This window comes from Eubalaena glacialis, chromosome 1, assembly GCF_028564815.1.
Source record: "Eubalaena glacialis isolate mEubGla1 chromosome 1, mEubGla1.1.hap2.+ XY, whole genome shotgun sequence".
Taxonomy (NCBI): domain Eukaryota; kingdom Metazoa; phylum Chordata; class Mammalia; order Artiodactyla; family Balaenidae; genus Eubalaena; species Eubalaena glacialis.
The window spans coordinates 201,452,559-201,467,730 of NC_083716.1; the positions used below are offsets into that span (position 1 = coordinate 201,452,559).

Here is a 15,172-nt window from a genome sequence, read left to right on the forward strand (position 1 = left end):
CTAACTCATAGGTTTGTTTGGGCTCAATGGGTTAAGCCATGGGTAGTGCTTAACACTGAGCATGGAACACATGTGGTGCTCAGTAAACTTAGCTATTTTCATTCTTACTGTTATGACGTAAACGAGGATAATTTCCTTTGGCCTGGTGCTCTTTCCCTCACATCCTCTCGGATTTGATACTCACAGGGTTAGAATGCAGCACGGTGAAGAACTCTGGGCTGATGAGGAACTTCACGGGGGGAGACTGTAACAGCAACGTGAGCCTGGATCTGGAGGTAGAGTGGGGCGGGACGTTCTCCCGTCGGAAATCTAGATGGGGCAGACCACAGAGGCTTTCAGGGAGGTCTCTGCATGTGCTAGAAACATCTACTCACTTCCGTCTATATTTTAAAACAACACCTATATCGTTTGTTATTATTTTAATCCCCCACTTTTTTCTTTTCTGTAAATTCATGCATAAAACCCAATTGCTCTCCATCACATTAAAATGGAATTCAATAAAATTTCTAGTCATATTAACATTTTTAAAAATAAATTTATTTATTTTTTATTTATTCATTTTTGGCTGCATTGGGTTTTTGTTGCTGCGGGCTTTCTCTAGCTGTGGCGAGCGGGGACTACTCTTTGTTGCAGTGCACAGGCTTCTCATTGCGGTGGCTTCTCTTGTTGTGGAGCACCGACTCTAGGCGCACGGGCTTCAGCAGCTGTGGCACACGGGCTCAGTAGTTGTAGCTCGCGGGCTCTAGAGTGCAGGCTCAGTAGGTATGGCGCACGGGCTTAGTTGCTCTGTGGCATGTGGGATCTTCCCAGACCAGGGCTCGAACCTGTGTCCCCTACATTGGCTGGCGGAGTCTTAACCACTGCGCCAACAGGCAAGTCCCCACTATTAACATTTTAATGCATCCTTAGATTTTACAAGTAACCAGATTCCATCTTTTTCTACTATCCCACAGATCCAGAGATTAAAGTAATTTATATCCTGTTTGGTTTTGTGATTCTTTTCCTAGTACTAATAAAAAGCCGAGGATTAGAAGAGGTGTCTGGTGAATTCGACTTTTTGAGTTGAATTACCTAGTCTTAATGAAGATCAAAAGTCCTTTTAAAGAAAGCTTCATTTCTTGGAGATCCTTACTTACTTGTTTTCTATTTTTGCAAGATTACAAAACAAACCAACTCAAAGGCTCTTACCTGCACTGGCTTGGTGAAAGTCGGCTTCCTCCCCTGCCCCATCAATCGCATTGCTATTTTCCTCAGGCCTCTCGTTAGTCATGGTTCTGCGGATACTCTGGTATCTAAAATCAGGAGCCTAGAGTTACAACACAGCAGCCTCTAAAACACGGGGCTCAACTGCTCCCCCAGAGCCCAGAAGTTTTCACCATCTTCCCAGCCTTGACCATTTCCTCCCGAAACCCCCATCCCCTGACCTTCTGGGCCATCTTTTAAGTAAATCCATTGGATTTAATTTCTTCTGTCCATAGTCTGTGGAACATTTTCTTAACAAATTAATAAAACTTTAAAAAACATTGTGGCCTTTAACCAAAGAAAACTAAATTCCTATATTGTTAAAGAAAAGAACAACTTTTGTTCCACAGCAATTAGTTTTTGAAAAAGAAGGACAGATTTTTAAAAGCTTAGGTAACTAATAAAGATGCATTACGAACGAAGATTCTAGATATTTAAAAGGCTATCTGGCTTCAAATGACAAGTGTATATGCTCTGTTTTACTAAAAATCAATGCCTTGGGTTGACTAAAGGGGTCATCATTACTTATTTCCTCTCTAGTTTCTAAGCAAGCTGTGGCTGTGCATGCGCTTATTAATTTTTAACCAAGAGACATTCAATGAAGTCTATGAATCGAGAGAAGCGACAGCTCCACCTTCATGACAGGACGCCCAGAGATGAAAGAGGCCACCGTGTTTTCCATTTTGCACTGTGTAAACATCAGCCCAACCACAGAACCGCCCATGCTCACCGCCGGTTCAGCTGTTCCATCTGCTGTATGGAGTTGGACCTCTGCAGCACCTGCGGGGCAGGGGGAGCTGTGGGCCGCTGCCAAGTCGTGGTTCTGTTTACGTGATCCACGTAGAAGATCCTGCCGTGGCTGTCAATGCGTGCCTCCCAGTCTAAACAGCAGCAGTGCACAGAGAGGGATTAGGAGGAGCGGCTGAAGCCATTAATGTGGCTCATCAAGCAGCACATGTTTTCTCCCTGACGTGCTATACTTTGGGGCTAATAACATACACCTGGCTGCATAATCCAGCACTTCCCCCAAAGTCCACTGCAGAATCTGTTTGACCAGTTAGTAAAACAGCTCCTGTGTGCATAACCAACCCCTTAAAGAATCCCTGAATGTAGGGGATCCTCCCAGATCTGCCCACAATGCTCATCCTTCACATACGAGCGCCAGTGTTTAAAAATTACTAGTTGGTATCATAATACTTTAGATATTCACAGCAAAATTGGTACTGATGTTTATTTTCACCAAAACTTGATTTTTCTGGGTTTTTTCCAACTTAGATGAAAGACTCACAGCTGGAAATTTCCACGTGTATATTTACACACAATTTTAGTAGATGTAGTCTTTGGAAGAAAGGAGTGCTAGCCTAGTCATCAAACAGTATCATTATCTACAAACTTCCATTTACACTTTCCCAAAGAGGAATACATTTTCAGAGCAAGGTTAATGACTTGTCTCCAACCTCAAATAAATACAATGTTTTAAAAGATTATTTAATTTTATGTTTAAGCAATCTCATGAAATGTGTTAGTCTTTGTAAACAAATATGTAAGAGCATGTTCAGTAAAAACAGCAAGCAGAGTAGTCTTCAGGGCCAGCCAGCCCACCTCTGTGAATCCTCTAAAAGGCCATTCCCCTATAAAAATAAGCAGAGCGTGAGCTGATCTTTACAAAAGGCAACAATTTTTAAATTGATTGCAGTGGGAAGGGTAATTTATATAGAACATATGAAAACAGCAGAGATCTATTCTTTAACCAGGAAAGTTCTTTATACATTGCTATTTCTATGACAAATATGTTTTGAAATTAATAAGCACCTTTCTCTTGAGCAGCTCTGTTAATTTCAAAACTCTCCATGTGATCACACAGCTTATCAGCAGACACCATGAGTCTAATCCTAGAGACCAGGACGAAAGCATGTTTGCTCCTGACCAGCTATGGCATTTACTCTGGAGGTGAACGGAACAAGTATTCCAACAAAGTCCTTAGGATTGCAAAAACCTGCACGGTAGATCCCAGCCAGCACCAGAAGACCATTGAAGACTGCCTCAGCTGGGAGTGGAAAGATTTCTTTTTGTTGATTTCAGCCGATCATAATTTATGACACATGGCAAGGGAAAGAAAAATTTTCTGTGAGGAAAAGCACCACACAGACAACAAATAACTCCGTGTCACTCATGCTCCAAGGTAACACGGACTCACAATGAAGCAGGCTGCCAAGAATGAATTATTCGGGCACAGCTACAATCCCATCAGTAGGACGTTTCCAAAAGACCTCCTGCTCAGCCTGCCATATGCTGACAAACAGTAAGTACATAAAGGCATTTTCAGGAACCATCTTCTAAAACCTTTGATCCCATTCCATTGTTTTGCTCTGCTCCTCGCATACTTTCCCATCTCAAGGATTCTGAGAACAAGTATTTCCACTGCATTCCTCTCTCATTAGAGCCAGGATAATTCAAGCACATACTATATGTCAAATCAAATGCACATGGAAACAAATGACCATTCCTTCCCCCCAAGAATGTTTACAGTAGCTTCCAATTTTTAAAAAAAATGTAGGATAGGTCAATTAGGGATAAAAACAGAACAGAAACTAACTAAAGGAAGCAGAGAGAGAGAGATTCTGCCAAGCTCCCAAGATAAGGTTGTCACTACAACTTGGCTCTAAGTTTTCTGGCAGTTACAGCAGAAAAGAAAACACACTGTTGCATACTTTCCATTCTCTGACAAAAGAATATTAAAAAAGTATCTTCAAAGATGGAACTTTTTCCTTGAATAAACTATACAAGAATTTACCCCAAGAAATGTGACCTGTATGTGGGCCACATGGGTAGGAAAACGGAGGAGGGGGTATCTCCAAATATATTCACCACTGTGCCTTGCACATAGCATGTAATGAATGAACAAATAATTTAAATAACGTAAAGCTATTAAAAAATGATTCTTGTTATGGTTACCAGGGGGTCAGGGGGGGCGGGATAAACTGGAAGATTGGGATTGACATCCACACACTACTATATATAAAATAGATAACTAATGAGGACCTACTGTATAGCACAGGGAACTCTACTCAATACTCTGTAATGGGAAAAGAATCTAAAAAGAGTGGATATATGTATATGTATAACTGATTCACTTTGCTGTACACTTAAAACTAACCCAACATTGTAAATCAACTATACGCCAATAAAAATTTTAAAAAATGATCTTGTATTCACTTTCCACAAAGGCCAGGAATAACCTTAATTTGTATTTCAATAAAGACATTTCTATGCAATGGAAAAAAGAAAACAAGGTCCAAAAATTTGCTTTCTAAGAATATGGGATGTTGGATGCACATTAAGACTCTCCCTATCAAATATCATATCTTTAAATTGAGGTTGTTACTTAAGTCCCCATAAAGAGAAATGCTATACTGCTGGTTTCAAGTGGACACTTGGCATTGAACTGGGAAAGACTGTTATGCTATTGGCTTATTCGTGAACTACATATCTACTCTTACCCAAGCGGTCAATACCCTTCCATCCAGGCAAGACAGCAGAGGTGCCTGTAGGAAGGTCAGTCCTCTATCATTATCTATCATTATCTATTCGCGGGGGTGGGGGGCGTGGTTGCTTTAATATCTTATAAGTATTTACATGAGGCCTGGTTTGTTCTTGGTTAAGAAAGCATATGAGAACACATGGCCTGGTATCAGCTTCTTTCACAGACAATGCTAAAATCACACAGGCAGGGTTAGAAGACTAGGATCTTGGCATTTACTTCCCTGTCTTGCCACACTGTAAACTGGGGTACATAATCAGTGTGCAGTGAGACTGAGAGCAATGTGTTGTGTGTGTGTGTGTGTGTGTGTGTGTGTGTGTGTGTAATGCACTAGATTAGCAAGTAGAAGGCCTGTATCTGGCCATGGCTTTGTCATACCTTTGCTACATGACCTTCAACAAATTACTACACCTCTATGGCCCACAGTTTCTTTACCTAAAAAATTAGAAGACAGAGGTAAACAATGCTAAGGTCCCTTTCAGTTCTAAAATAACATGAATCTGCAATGACACCCATTTTATCACATTACGTTCAGGAAGGACCTAGCAACATCTTATGTCTAGGCCAGAATTTCCAAAATAGATCCTAAGTTAATTAAGCCTTTGGGGCCAGGGGCTCTGGGGTCCTGAGGAGTAGGGCTGCTGAACCACCTGCCAACCCCACTTTAAACACTGCAGCTCCAACATTATCTGTTGTGCATATTAGTCTTCCACATAAGATTTCACTTCCATAAAGAGCTTCACAGCAATAATAAAGTTTGAAAGCTATTATCTAGAGAATGTTTCTCAAGGTGTGGGATTCTGACAGTACGTGTCAGAATCACTGTGAGGATCAATCAAAATGCAGATGCCAAGGACACGCCCCAGCTCTTCAAAACCAGACTATCCGAAGCCAGGACTCAGTTATCTACATTTTGAACAAACTTCCCAGGTGATTCCTAGACACACTAAAATATAAGGAACACTGACGTAAATTAACAAGAACTTAAAACAGCAGCTAACTTACTGGACAAACCCATGGAGCTAATGCTGAATTTCTTAGAGGTCATGAAGTGCGGGCTCGCAAGAAACTAAATTTCAGCCTAAATACCCCAGACTGAAATCCAGGAGCAAGTAGACACTTAAAAGACACCCTGAGATTCAAATATAATAGCCCCCCTTTAAATAGCTGGACATTAAGGGTAAGTCAGAGAGTTAGCATGAACATCTACACCAAGCCACTGTCACAGCATTAATCCCAGATGCTGGGAGGCAGGGCCGGGCATGTCTTAGATATTTTCAACTTTTACAATCAATATATGTGGGCAGGGGTCATCCCTATGGCCCCTCTTCATCTCATCACTCTTCTTTCTTGCTCCTCTCAAACTAGACCTTGGTCTCCACTGGACCACCCAGGTGATTAGATGAAGACGTGAACACATCTCAGTGAGTGCTGAGACTGGGAAGAAGGTCAGTGTCTAGACAGGATGAATCACATATCAGGGGAAGCCAGCACTGAACTGTCTACGTAACTCAAAGCGGTGAGAGGACTGTGAGTAGGGAGCTGACCTGGTTGGAACTGGACTGAGGAAAATGAAGTACCTGAATATTGTGAAGTAAGTTTATAAACCCACTGTAAAAATTATAATAACCGTGGTATCCTCACCAAAATGGCGAGATGATGAAGTTACAATAAACTAAAGGTACTTTTAAGGAAAAAAGCTTTGTAATAGATGCCAGAAATCAGTGTTTAATGGATTATTTTTTCCTTATTTAAACACTCAAAGAAGTATGATACCATTTGTATAAAGTACGAAAGTAAGTTAAACTTGTCTATGCTCTGGGGAGTCAGGACAGTGGGTCCCCTTGCCCTTCAGGAGTGGGGGTTGGAGACTGGTAGCGGGGCACAAGGGGCCTCCCAGGGACCACAGATGTGGTGCTGATTGCCCAGGTGGGCACAGTTTGGGAGAATTCAGCAGGCTAAATGTGCTCTTTTCTGCATGTACATTATATTTGAATAAAAAGTTTAAAAAATCTCAAATAGCTGCATATTTTGGACCATAATATTCGATTTTTAAGGAAGTAGCTTTTTTTTTTTTTCATTTTTTAAAATTTATTTATTTATTTAGTTTTGGCTGTGTTGAGTCTTCGTTTCTGTGCAAGGGCTTTCTCTAGCTGCGGCAAGCGGGGGCCACTCTTCATCGCGGTGTGCGGGCCTCTCACTATCGCGGCCTCTCTTGTTGCGGCGGAGCACAAGCTCCAGACGCGCAGGCTCAGTAGCTGTGGCTCACGGGCCTAGCTGCTCCGCGGCACGTGGGATCTTCCCAGACCAGGGCTCGAACCTGTGTCCCCTGCATTGGCAGGCAGATTCTCAAACACTGAGCCACCAGGGAAACCCTAAGGGAGTAGCTTTTTAGATTAAAAGTGTGAATTTTTTCTCCAAACTAACTTTTAGGTTCTAGAGAATAAGAGCCTCTAGCTTTAAAAAGAGTAGAAATTCTATAAGATTAATTGTACTTTTCAGATTCATTACCTTCTTTTAAACCTTCATTTCAAAGGATGCTTTAATAACAAAAGTGCACAACCACAAAAAATGATAAACATCCCCCTGTGTTTTTCCAGAGCTACTCATTTGAACCCACCACATAAGTAATACCCTAGTCCTAAAAATACGGCAATAAGCCTGGGATCCTGTAAGAGTCCACTATGGACTGTTCATCTGGAATCTATTCCTATTCCTACCCTTTTGGGAGAAAAACACCTTTCAACAGTTTCCTGTTGTCTCCAGTGCAGCAATGTGTTAAGTCACAATTACACTGGAGCCAAAAAGAAAAAAATAAAATAGTTTTTCAGAAGGGGCTGAGCTGGCCATTTTTTTCCACTTATCCTAATGCTAAAAAGACCAAGATTCATTATGCTGATGACATTTTAGTGGGCTTCAGCCCTGAACAACCTCCAGCTGCCAGCCTATCAATCACCTCAGAATAAGATACAGCAGGTTCTTAAGGCACTCAGTACATATTCAAGTTCAAGCTGCTTCCCTGGAAGGCTCTCAACAGTGCCATGCCACCTTTAAGAACCAGAGCTTTCTTATTTTGTATGGCTCATCAGAATGTCTCTCAACCAGTGGCTGAGGTTACACAGCCCACAAGGTCACAGCGCAGGGTCCATGGCCTAACGCAAGAGTAAGAGTTTGAGAACCAATCGATCGATCATCATTACAGCTGAGTGGTCTCTGTCCAACATCTGTTTCCTGGTCCTGACACAGGAGGAATAAGGCTGGACGAAGAAGCAAACAAATAAGGAAACCTGCTTTACATAAAAAGAGATCAAACAGATGTTCAGAGACTAACTTATAACCCTGACACACAGACGACCACGCAATCAGCTGTAAGAGTGAAGAGGCATAGCAAGGATACCTCTAAATCCCCTTAATTGAGTTTGCAAATCTTCAGAGAGAAGCAAACTTTACTGGATAGTTTCCTCACTGTATGTTAGTACATGGGTATTTTTAAGGCAAATATAAGCTAAAATAACAACAACAATAATAATAAGGAAAAAGAAAAAGAATCCAGAGTGGGGGGGATCATGCTTCAGTAGACTGTCCTGCAGGTGTGCGGAAAGTGACCTACACAGAGAGGAAAAGGCACGTCTGAGTCCAATACAGATGCTTAACGGAGCAAATCCATCTGGGCCAAAAGACAGTCGCTAGTACTGTCACTGTCACCACTTTTCTTATACTTGAGGGACCTCCCAGAGAAGGGTCCTGCTAAGTGATCTTCACCTGGAAGGAGAAGAAAGCTGAGCATCTTTTCAGCCTTCCTAGGTCTGCCCTCAAAACATAATATAATGCAGTTTCAGAGAAGCCCCCAAACCCTCTAATTTCAGGTGATGCTTGTGCCTAATAGATAACATATCAAAATATGTCACCACTCTGCCACTAACCAAGCTTTCAGAACTTACATTCATCTACCTACACAACAGTCCCCTACCATTCTAATCTTAGATCAGAGAGTAGAAAAAAATGTTTGAGACTCTGTCTCAACTTTTACTAGTCAACTTTTACTAGTATGGAATCTTAAACAAGTTACTTAATTTATCTGGGCTTCAATTTCTCCAACTATAAAGTGAAAGAATCAGATTATTTGATTTCTACCCATCAATCTATAAATTACGGATAAGACCTGCTTGACCTACTTCACAAAATCGTTACAAAGAATTTTTTTAAAAAGCTAAAAATTCTTTGTAAACTGTAAAGCACTATACAAGTCTGAGGTATTATAATAAATAATGTTAAAAGTATAATCCCTAACCTTAAAATAATTCAGCCAGGTCATTTAAGAGACAGGCCAATCTGCATACTCCAAGTGGATGCCCCTTAGCTGAGCCTCCTGAGAGACAATATGTGAACGCAGAATGCCACAGCTCTGAGTTAAGAGGCATGGCCAGAGATGGCAGCAGAGCTGCCCAGTGAGGCAAGGAAGGCAGAGAACTGGCTCGGGCAGGACGCACAACTAGCACAGGCAGCCAAGTGATTAAATAGACTGTCAAAAGATGAGACCGACTGAGAATAGGAGAGGGCAAAGCTGTGTGAGGACAGAGCTGAACAGTAATCAGGTATGCTCAGACCATAATCTGTAATTGGTCCATGATAATGGAAATCCCCAAAACTGCAAGTTGCAAGTTGCACAAGAGGGAACAACTCTTAAGAATTCCTCCCCCCAACCCCCACCGTTCATCAGTTACTCATTAAATTGGATATACTACTAAGGTGCTTTTTTTCCTTTTGGATATATTAACTTATTAAAATGAACTGCCCATTGTTTATTTTTTTAAATCCTAAAATTTAGTATTATGTCTGTGTAATGCAAATACCAGTGTTTAAACAAATGCATGGAAACAGCACAAACAGTGGTCATAATTTCAGCAGGAAGGTACCTGTCTTTATTAAATACAATCTAGAGACCAAAAGTGTGAATCCAACAAAATTCAGAGCAATTGGATGTGGCCAGGAGGATGCCATTTATCCATACACTGATGCAATGCTATGCCTCTTGTCCAGGTGCCTGAAACTCTGATTACTTACTATTAATCCACATACTCAAGTAAACAAAGCTCTCCCAGAATTCTCTCCTGGTGTTCCTAATTCATTTCTCTCCAATTATATCTAAATATCACCCAGGAATACTTTTCTTCTCTGCCTCTGATATTTTCTCCAAGGGTAAACAGTAAGGAAGTTTTCCTCTCCACCTGCTTAAGATGACACAATGGTTAATTAATCTCTTGGATGATTTTTAAAAACTGCTTAAAATATATGTTTCCTATGAGTAACCACCCTCAGGTATCCAAATATATGAACAAGGGGAGGATCTGTGCACAACAGTATTTACAAATGATTAAGTCAATATTTTGCCAAATTGTACAGAGCACCATTCAGCTCTTTTGTCAGCACTCACCAAAACTAACCACTCAGCATTTTAGCCCTTTCAATGCATACTGCCCCCGCTCTATGTCCCACCATTTTTAAAACACAGAGGGCCAAAAGCATCCACTTCTTGCCATGATCACATATAAGATGGGTGAATAGAGAAGGTGAATAAGAAGGAAAAGCAATAAGGCAGAAAGATGTATTTTCCAATGTGTTCTTAAAAACAATATTTACTGAGCTTTGTCACTGTTCTTCAAAATGCTTTGCTCTCACAGAGTAACATTGCTTTGAGGGATTCTAGAAACTTAAATAGAGTTTAAATTACATTCAGACTATGATTCAGGCCATGGGCATCACTCAGCTCTTGAAGTTCAGGTCGCATAACTTTCCCAGCATTCCTAGTCCTCACCCATCTCTCCTTTAAGTGCTATGTGTTTCTTGAAAGCAAAAAAAAAAAAAAAAAAAGAAAGAAATATCTTTCAAATCTCCAGATAATCATCATGCTCCAGAAAATAGCAGACTAATTTCTAATATTAATAACACTTCTCTGGATACCCCTAAGAAAAAAAACAGGACCCTGTAGTTAATGATTTAAAATGTTGTAAATGAATAAAAAGCAGTAATATTACCTAGAGCTAGGTTCTTCTAAGAGATTGTACCTATTTGTCTAATAATTGAAGATTCATACTGACTTATGCAAACTTAAAATTTTTTCTATTATACATCCTATTGTCCATAACATCTGGATCTCTTTTCCTTTAGAGTATTTACTTTCCCCCAGCTACCCTTTCATTTGGTGGAACTGTGCCACAGGGGAGTCTTCTGCTAAGCACTTTCCAGACTGTATCTGCTAAGTCACGTGGCAGCTCCCAGAACCCTACTTCTGGGGGACGGGGCATCCATCCTTTAGGTCCCATGGGTCCTGTCACCCTTGAACTCTTTGATCAAGGTGAGCCCTTTAGTTAGCAGGTCCTCACTTGGTGGGAGAGCCTCGTCCACCCTCTGGTACCGGCTAACATCCTGGCGCACTGAAGGCAGTGATCGCAATGGCTGGTGGCCGTTGGCTTGAGAACCTAGGATTAAAGGTAAACAGTTACCTGGGTATTGTTTTCCCCTTCAGTGTCAAAACAGCCTTTGGAAAAAAAAAACACCTAACAAAAATCCTGGGGCCGGTCTCTTGCCTCTCTTTCGTCTCATTTCCCATATGAGGACCCAGAAACAACAGAAGAGAATGGGAGGTGGATGCTTAGTCAGAAGTGGGTCTTCCAGGGAGATGTCGGTCCGTGCCCATTCCTCCCCCTCCCCCACCTTTTCCCACCCTGGCATCTGTCCTAGTCATGCACCAATGCTGTAGGGTCACACAATGACCGCAAGATAATGAAAAAAAAACAAAAAACAAAAAACGGTGGAGGAAGAAAAGAAGGGGATAGGTAGAAAATTAAGTTACAGAATAAGAAAATCATTTCTATTTCTGAGTCTATGCTACTTAGGCATGTGAAATTATACTCAGACTTTTTGATGCAGCTATAATAGAACAGTTTAAAGGGATCATTCTACTGAGCCACATTCATTGAGACATAAAACAAATTTTATGTGTAAATTTGCATTCTCAGACACTCAAACAGCTTGTTTTCAAGTGTCAGAATGCATCACCTAACTTAGTTGACATTTCTTATACTGCAGAAGGCAGTATAAAAATATGACATTTGATGCAAAGCACATATTAACCTTCTGTTTTGAAGCTTCATGCAATAAGGAGCGAGTTAAGATGTTCCTGAAAACCTCGCAGATAACACTAACATAGATGCTTTCGGCCTGTTTGGTTTTGTATCTACAAACCCAGGTCCCGCCAGAGATTCATTATGTTTTTTCACACTGTCCAGACAAGAGGACTGAGCCCCAGGCGCACTGAATGTGCCGGCGCGCGGCACGCATCCCAGGTCTCCAGGCCTGTGTGGACCAGGGGTGCCCCCACCCACCGGGCCACCTTTCTAGGCAGAGCAGGTGCCCGCACTGATGCAGAGCCTTGAGGTTCATTATCTAAGTTTGAAGACTGTTATTTGACAGGCCTCTTATTCCACCAAAAGAAGATCCATAGGGAGGGCGGGAGGGAGACGCAAGAGGGAGGAGATGTGGGGATATACGTATACGTATAGCTGATTCACTTTGTTATACAGCAGAAACTAACACAGCATTGTAAAGCAATTATACCCCAATAAAGATGTTAAAAGAAAAAAAAAGCTGTTGAACCTCAAGGAGAAGAATTCAGCTAATATTTGCCCTGCAGTACAATTTCCACTGAGGGACAAAACCACAAGACCTCTCTGAGCGGGTATGCCTGAGCCACGAGCCACGTTGTCTTCTACATCCTACCTCCGGTGGCGCCCTCCTCCTGGGCAGCGGCCCCTTCACAAGCCCCTTGGGCATGCCCCGCATCACGCTCTTCTTGGGGCGGGCTCTCAGCAGCAGCGGCAGCTCCCTCCAGGCTCCCCCTCCGCTGCCAGACCTCGCCCACCTCCTCCTGGTCAGGTGAAGTAGCCGATTCTGCCCCTGGCCCATCCTCCTCTCCACTGGGCACCTGCACTACAGGTAGAGAACCAGGAGTGCATACGGGACCCTGTGACGCTTCAGCGGGGCCACTGCTGGTGGGCTCTGCTGCACAGGCTCCATCTTCCTCCTCCTGAGAAGAAAAGGCTGGGGTTTCGGGAAACCGCGCACTCTCAAGCGACGAGCACCGCGTCTCCACCGAGGACAGCTGCGTGGTAACGCTCTCATTGCAGGAGCTGTCGGCCCCTTCCAGGTCACTCTCGCCCTCAGGCCTGGTGCTGGCCTCGCTCACGCTCTCTGTCCTGGCAGGGTCACTGGGTTCTGTTTCCGAGGACACCTGGGAAGGCTCAGACCCCTGATCAAGGGACTCCGTCTCACTGATGGCTCTTCGGCTTCCTCCTGACGCGTCAGAAGTGCCCGTGTCTGCCCCACTTGTGGGCTGATCTACCTCTTGAGAGCCACACAGTTCAGTGCTCCCCTGGTCAGCACTTGGTGGAGGCTCTGGAGCATTCTCACTTTCATCGGGGACTGGGCCTGAGGGTAAGGAGCTCTCCGCAAGCTCTGGAAGATTTTCTGGCTTATCCTCGAAGGAAGCAGCTTCATTGGTGGAGGCTTCCTCATTCTCCACCGTGTTGTCTTCTGGCTTTGTCTGAGATGTCAGGCTCCCATCATCAGTTCTTGATGCCCTGCTAAACATTATCAACCCTCCTTCCTCCTCCAAGGAGGATGGATAACCCAGGTCTTGCTGGAACTCGTGGTCTTCTTCATCTGAGTCGATATGAAGCATTGCATTGAGTCTTGTGTCGGTGGGAAAACTACTCCTTAGTTTCGGAGAGGCTCCCATGGACCTTTCCGAACAAGTAGTTGCACCCGACCTGGAATGGCCATTGTGTTCAATAGCATCTAAATAATCATTGAGTGAATCCTGACGTCCTCTGGGAGGTGAGGTCCTTGAAGAAGTAGAGGTTAATTCTTCTGAGTCTATTTCCAGAGTAGAGCTAGTCCTGAAAGAATGCTTGGGGGTCCCATTAGCACTTTCCTCAGAAACTGGTCCATTGGAACAAACCGGGCTGTCATGATGGCCCCCTGGCATGTCCTCCTCATCAGAAGGGCTTCCTAGGTCTCCATTCACAGTATTGACTACAAGTATTGTGCCAACAGCTTCTGGAGAAGCATCTGAAGGAGAAAACAGCATTTATAAAAACAAAGTAGTAATAATGAATGAACTTTTAATGTCCTATTCCTTTGCCACCAATCAGTTCAAAGAATTCAGTCATCCCACTGAGGTCTCTTTACAGTATCACCAACTTGCTAAGAGTTACTATTCACTACTAAATGAGTACATATATTGCTGGTCAGTTTGACATATGAGGTTTACATGTTCACTACTGCCGGAAATTCCACATCCCAGTTTCCAAATGCAGGTAAAACCCAAGAGAGATTTTTTGATAAACAGGTTTTTAAATCTGCTTGGAAAACTTCAGCAGGTAATCATTTGATAGCTATTTTATGTTCAGAACAGGATACAAACAATTCTGTTCAAATGTAAACTGACAACAGAGTAAGATTTAACAAGTTTTTCCTATAGCAATATATTTATACAGGTATCTCACCTTCATGCACAGAAGATGTGACCTCCACTCTGAACTGGAGGTACCCACTCACATGGTCAGCTGGGAGCCTTCTGCCGAGGTTGTAGCTGAGCATCTGATCACTGCAAGAGGAGAAATGGTTCTTTCATCCTTACTACTCTGGTGTCAGCCTTCATCTTCTTCCCATAGGCCACCCACTAAACCCCACATATTTCTCTTGAAACTTTCATACTCACAAGAAAAATAAAAGGTCAAAGGCATGTTAAGAGTCAGTGCAATTTTGTTCATTTGTACAAATGAATACTTATAAACCCAGGGATAAAAGGGAATCTTGTCACAAGGAAAAGTATCAGTAAAGGCTGAAAATGCAATACTGCACAATATTGTTATGATTTTTTTAAAGGGCACTTATTTGCTCTCTCACTGTTAAGAGTGACCAGAGAAAGGGCATTTTAAAAGCCATCAAGGAAAAAAAAAAAAAAAAAAAAAGCCATCAAGGAGCTGAGAAAGGCCTAAAATTTTGGGTGTTTTCTGACTCAAGTGTAAATGTATAGAAGGTCTGGTTCCTTAGCATTTAGCATGATAGGAGTTAGGTTCTAAAAAGACAGGCACAGGGAATTCCCTGGTGGTCCAGTGGTTAGGACTCCGTGCTTCCACTGCAGGGTACACAGGTTCCACCCCTGGTTGGGGAACTAAGATCCCGCATCCTGCATGCTGCACGGCCGGCCAAGCAAAAGAAAAAAAACAAAAGAGAGAGAGAGGTGCACAGGTAAGGGTTATCACATGGAGGGCACAGTGCTGCTGTATCCTGAAGAACTGGAGCTGGGAGTTAGGAGAGAGCAGC

At 42.6% G+C, this 15,172-nt stretch overlaps 1 protein-coding gene across 4 annotated transcripts in view; it reads right to left on the reverse strand.

The window, feature by feature from the left end:
- The window catches only part of HECW2 (HECT, C2 and WW domain containing E3 ubiquitin protein ligase 2), a 407,233-nt gene that overhangs the window by 119,531 nt on the left and 272,530 nt on the right, over positions 1-15,172 (reverse strand). For all 4 annotated transcript variants that reach the window (XM_061203609.1, XM_061203599.1, XM_061203626.1 and 1 more), the window contains 6 exons: positions 14,350-14,450; positions 12,563-13,912; positions 11,167-11,262; positions 1,973-2,123; positions 1,189-1,292; positions 185-309 (listed from right to left, as the gene is read on the reverse strand). In XM_061203609.1, coding sequence (XP_061059592.1) covers positions 185-309; positions 1,189-1,292; positions 1,973-2,123; positions 11,167-11,262; positions 12,563-13,912; positions 14,350-14,450 — 1,927 coding nt within the window. The remainder of the gene's footprint in view (positions 1-184; positions 310-1,188; positions 1,293-1,972; positions 2,124-11,166; positions 11,263-12,562; positions 13,913-14,349; positions 14,451-15,172) is intronic.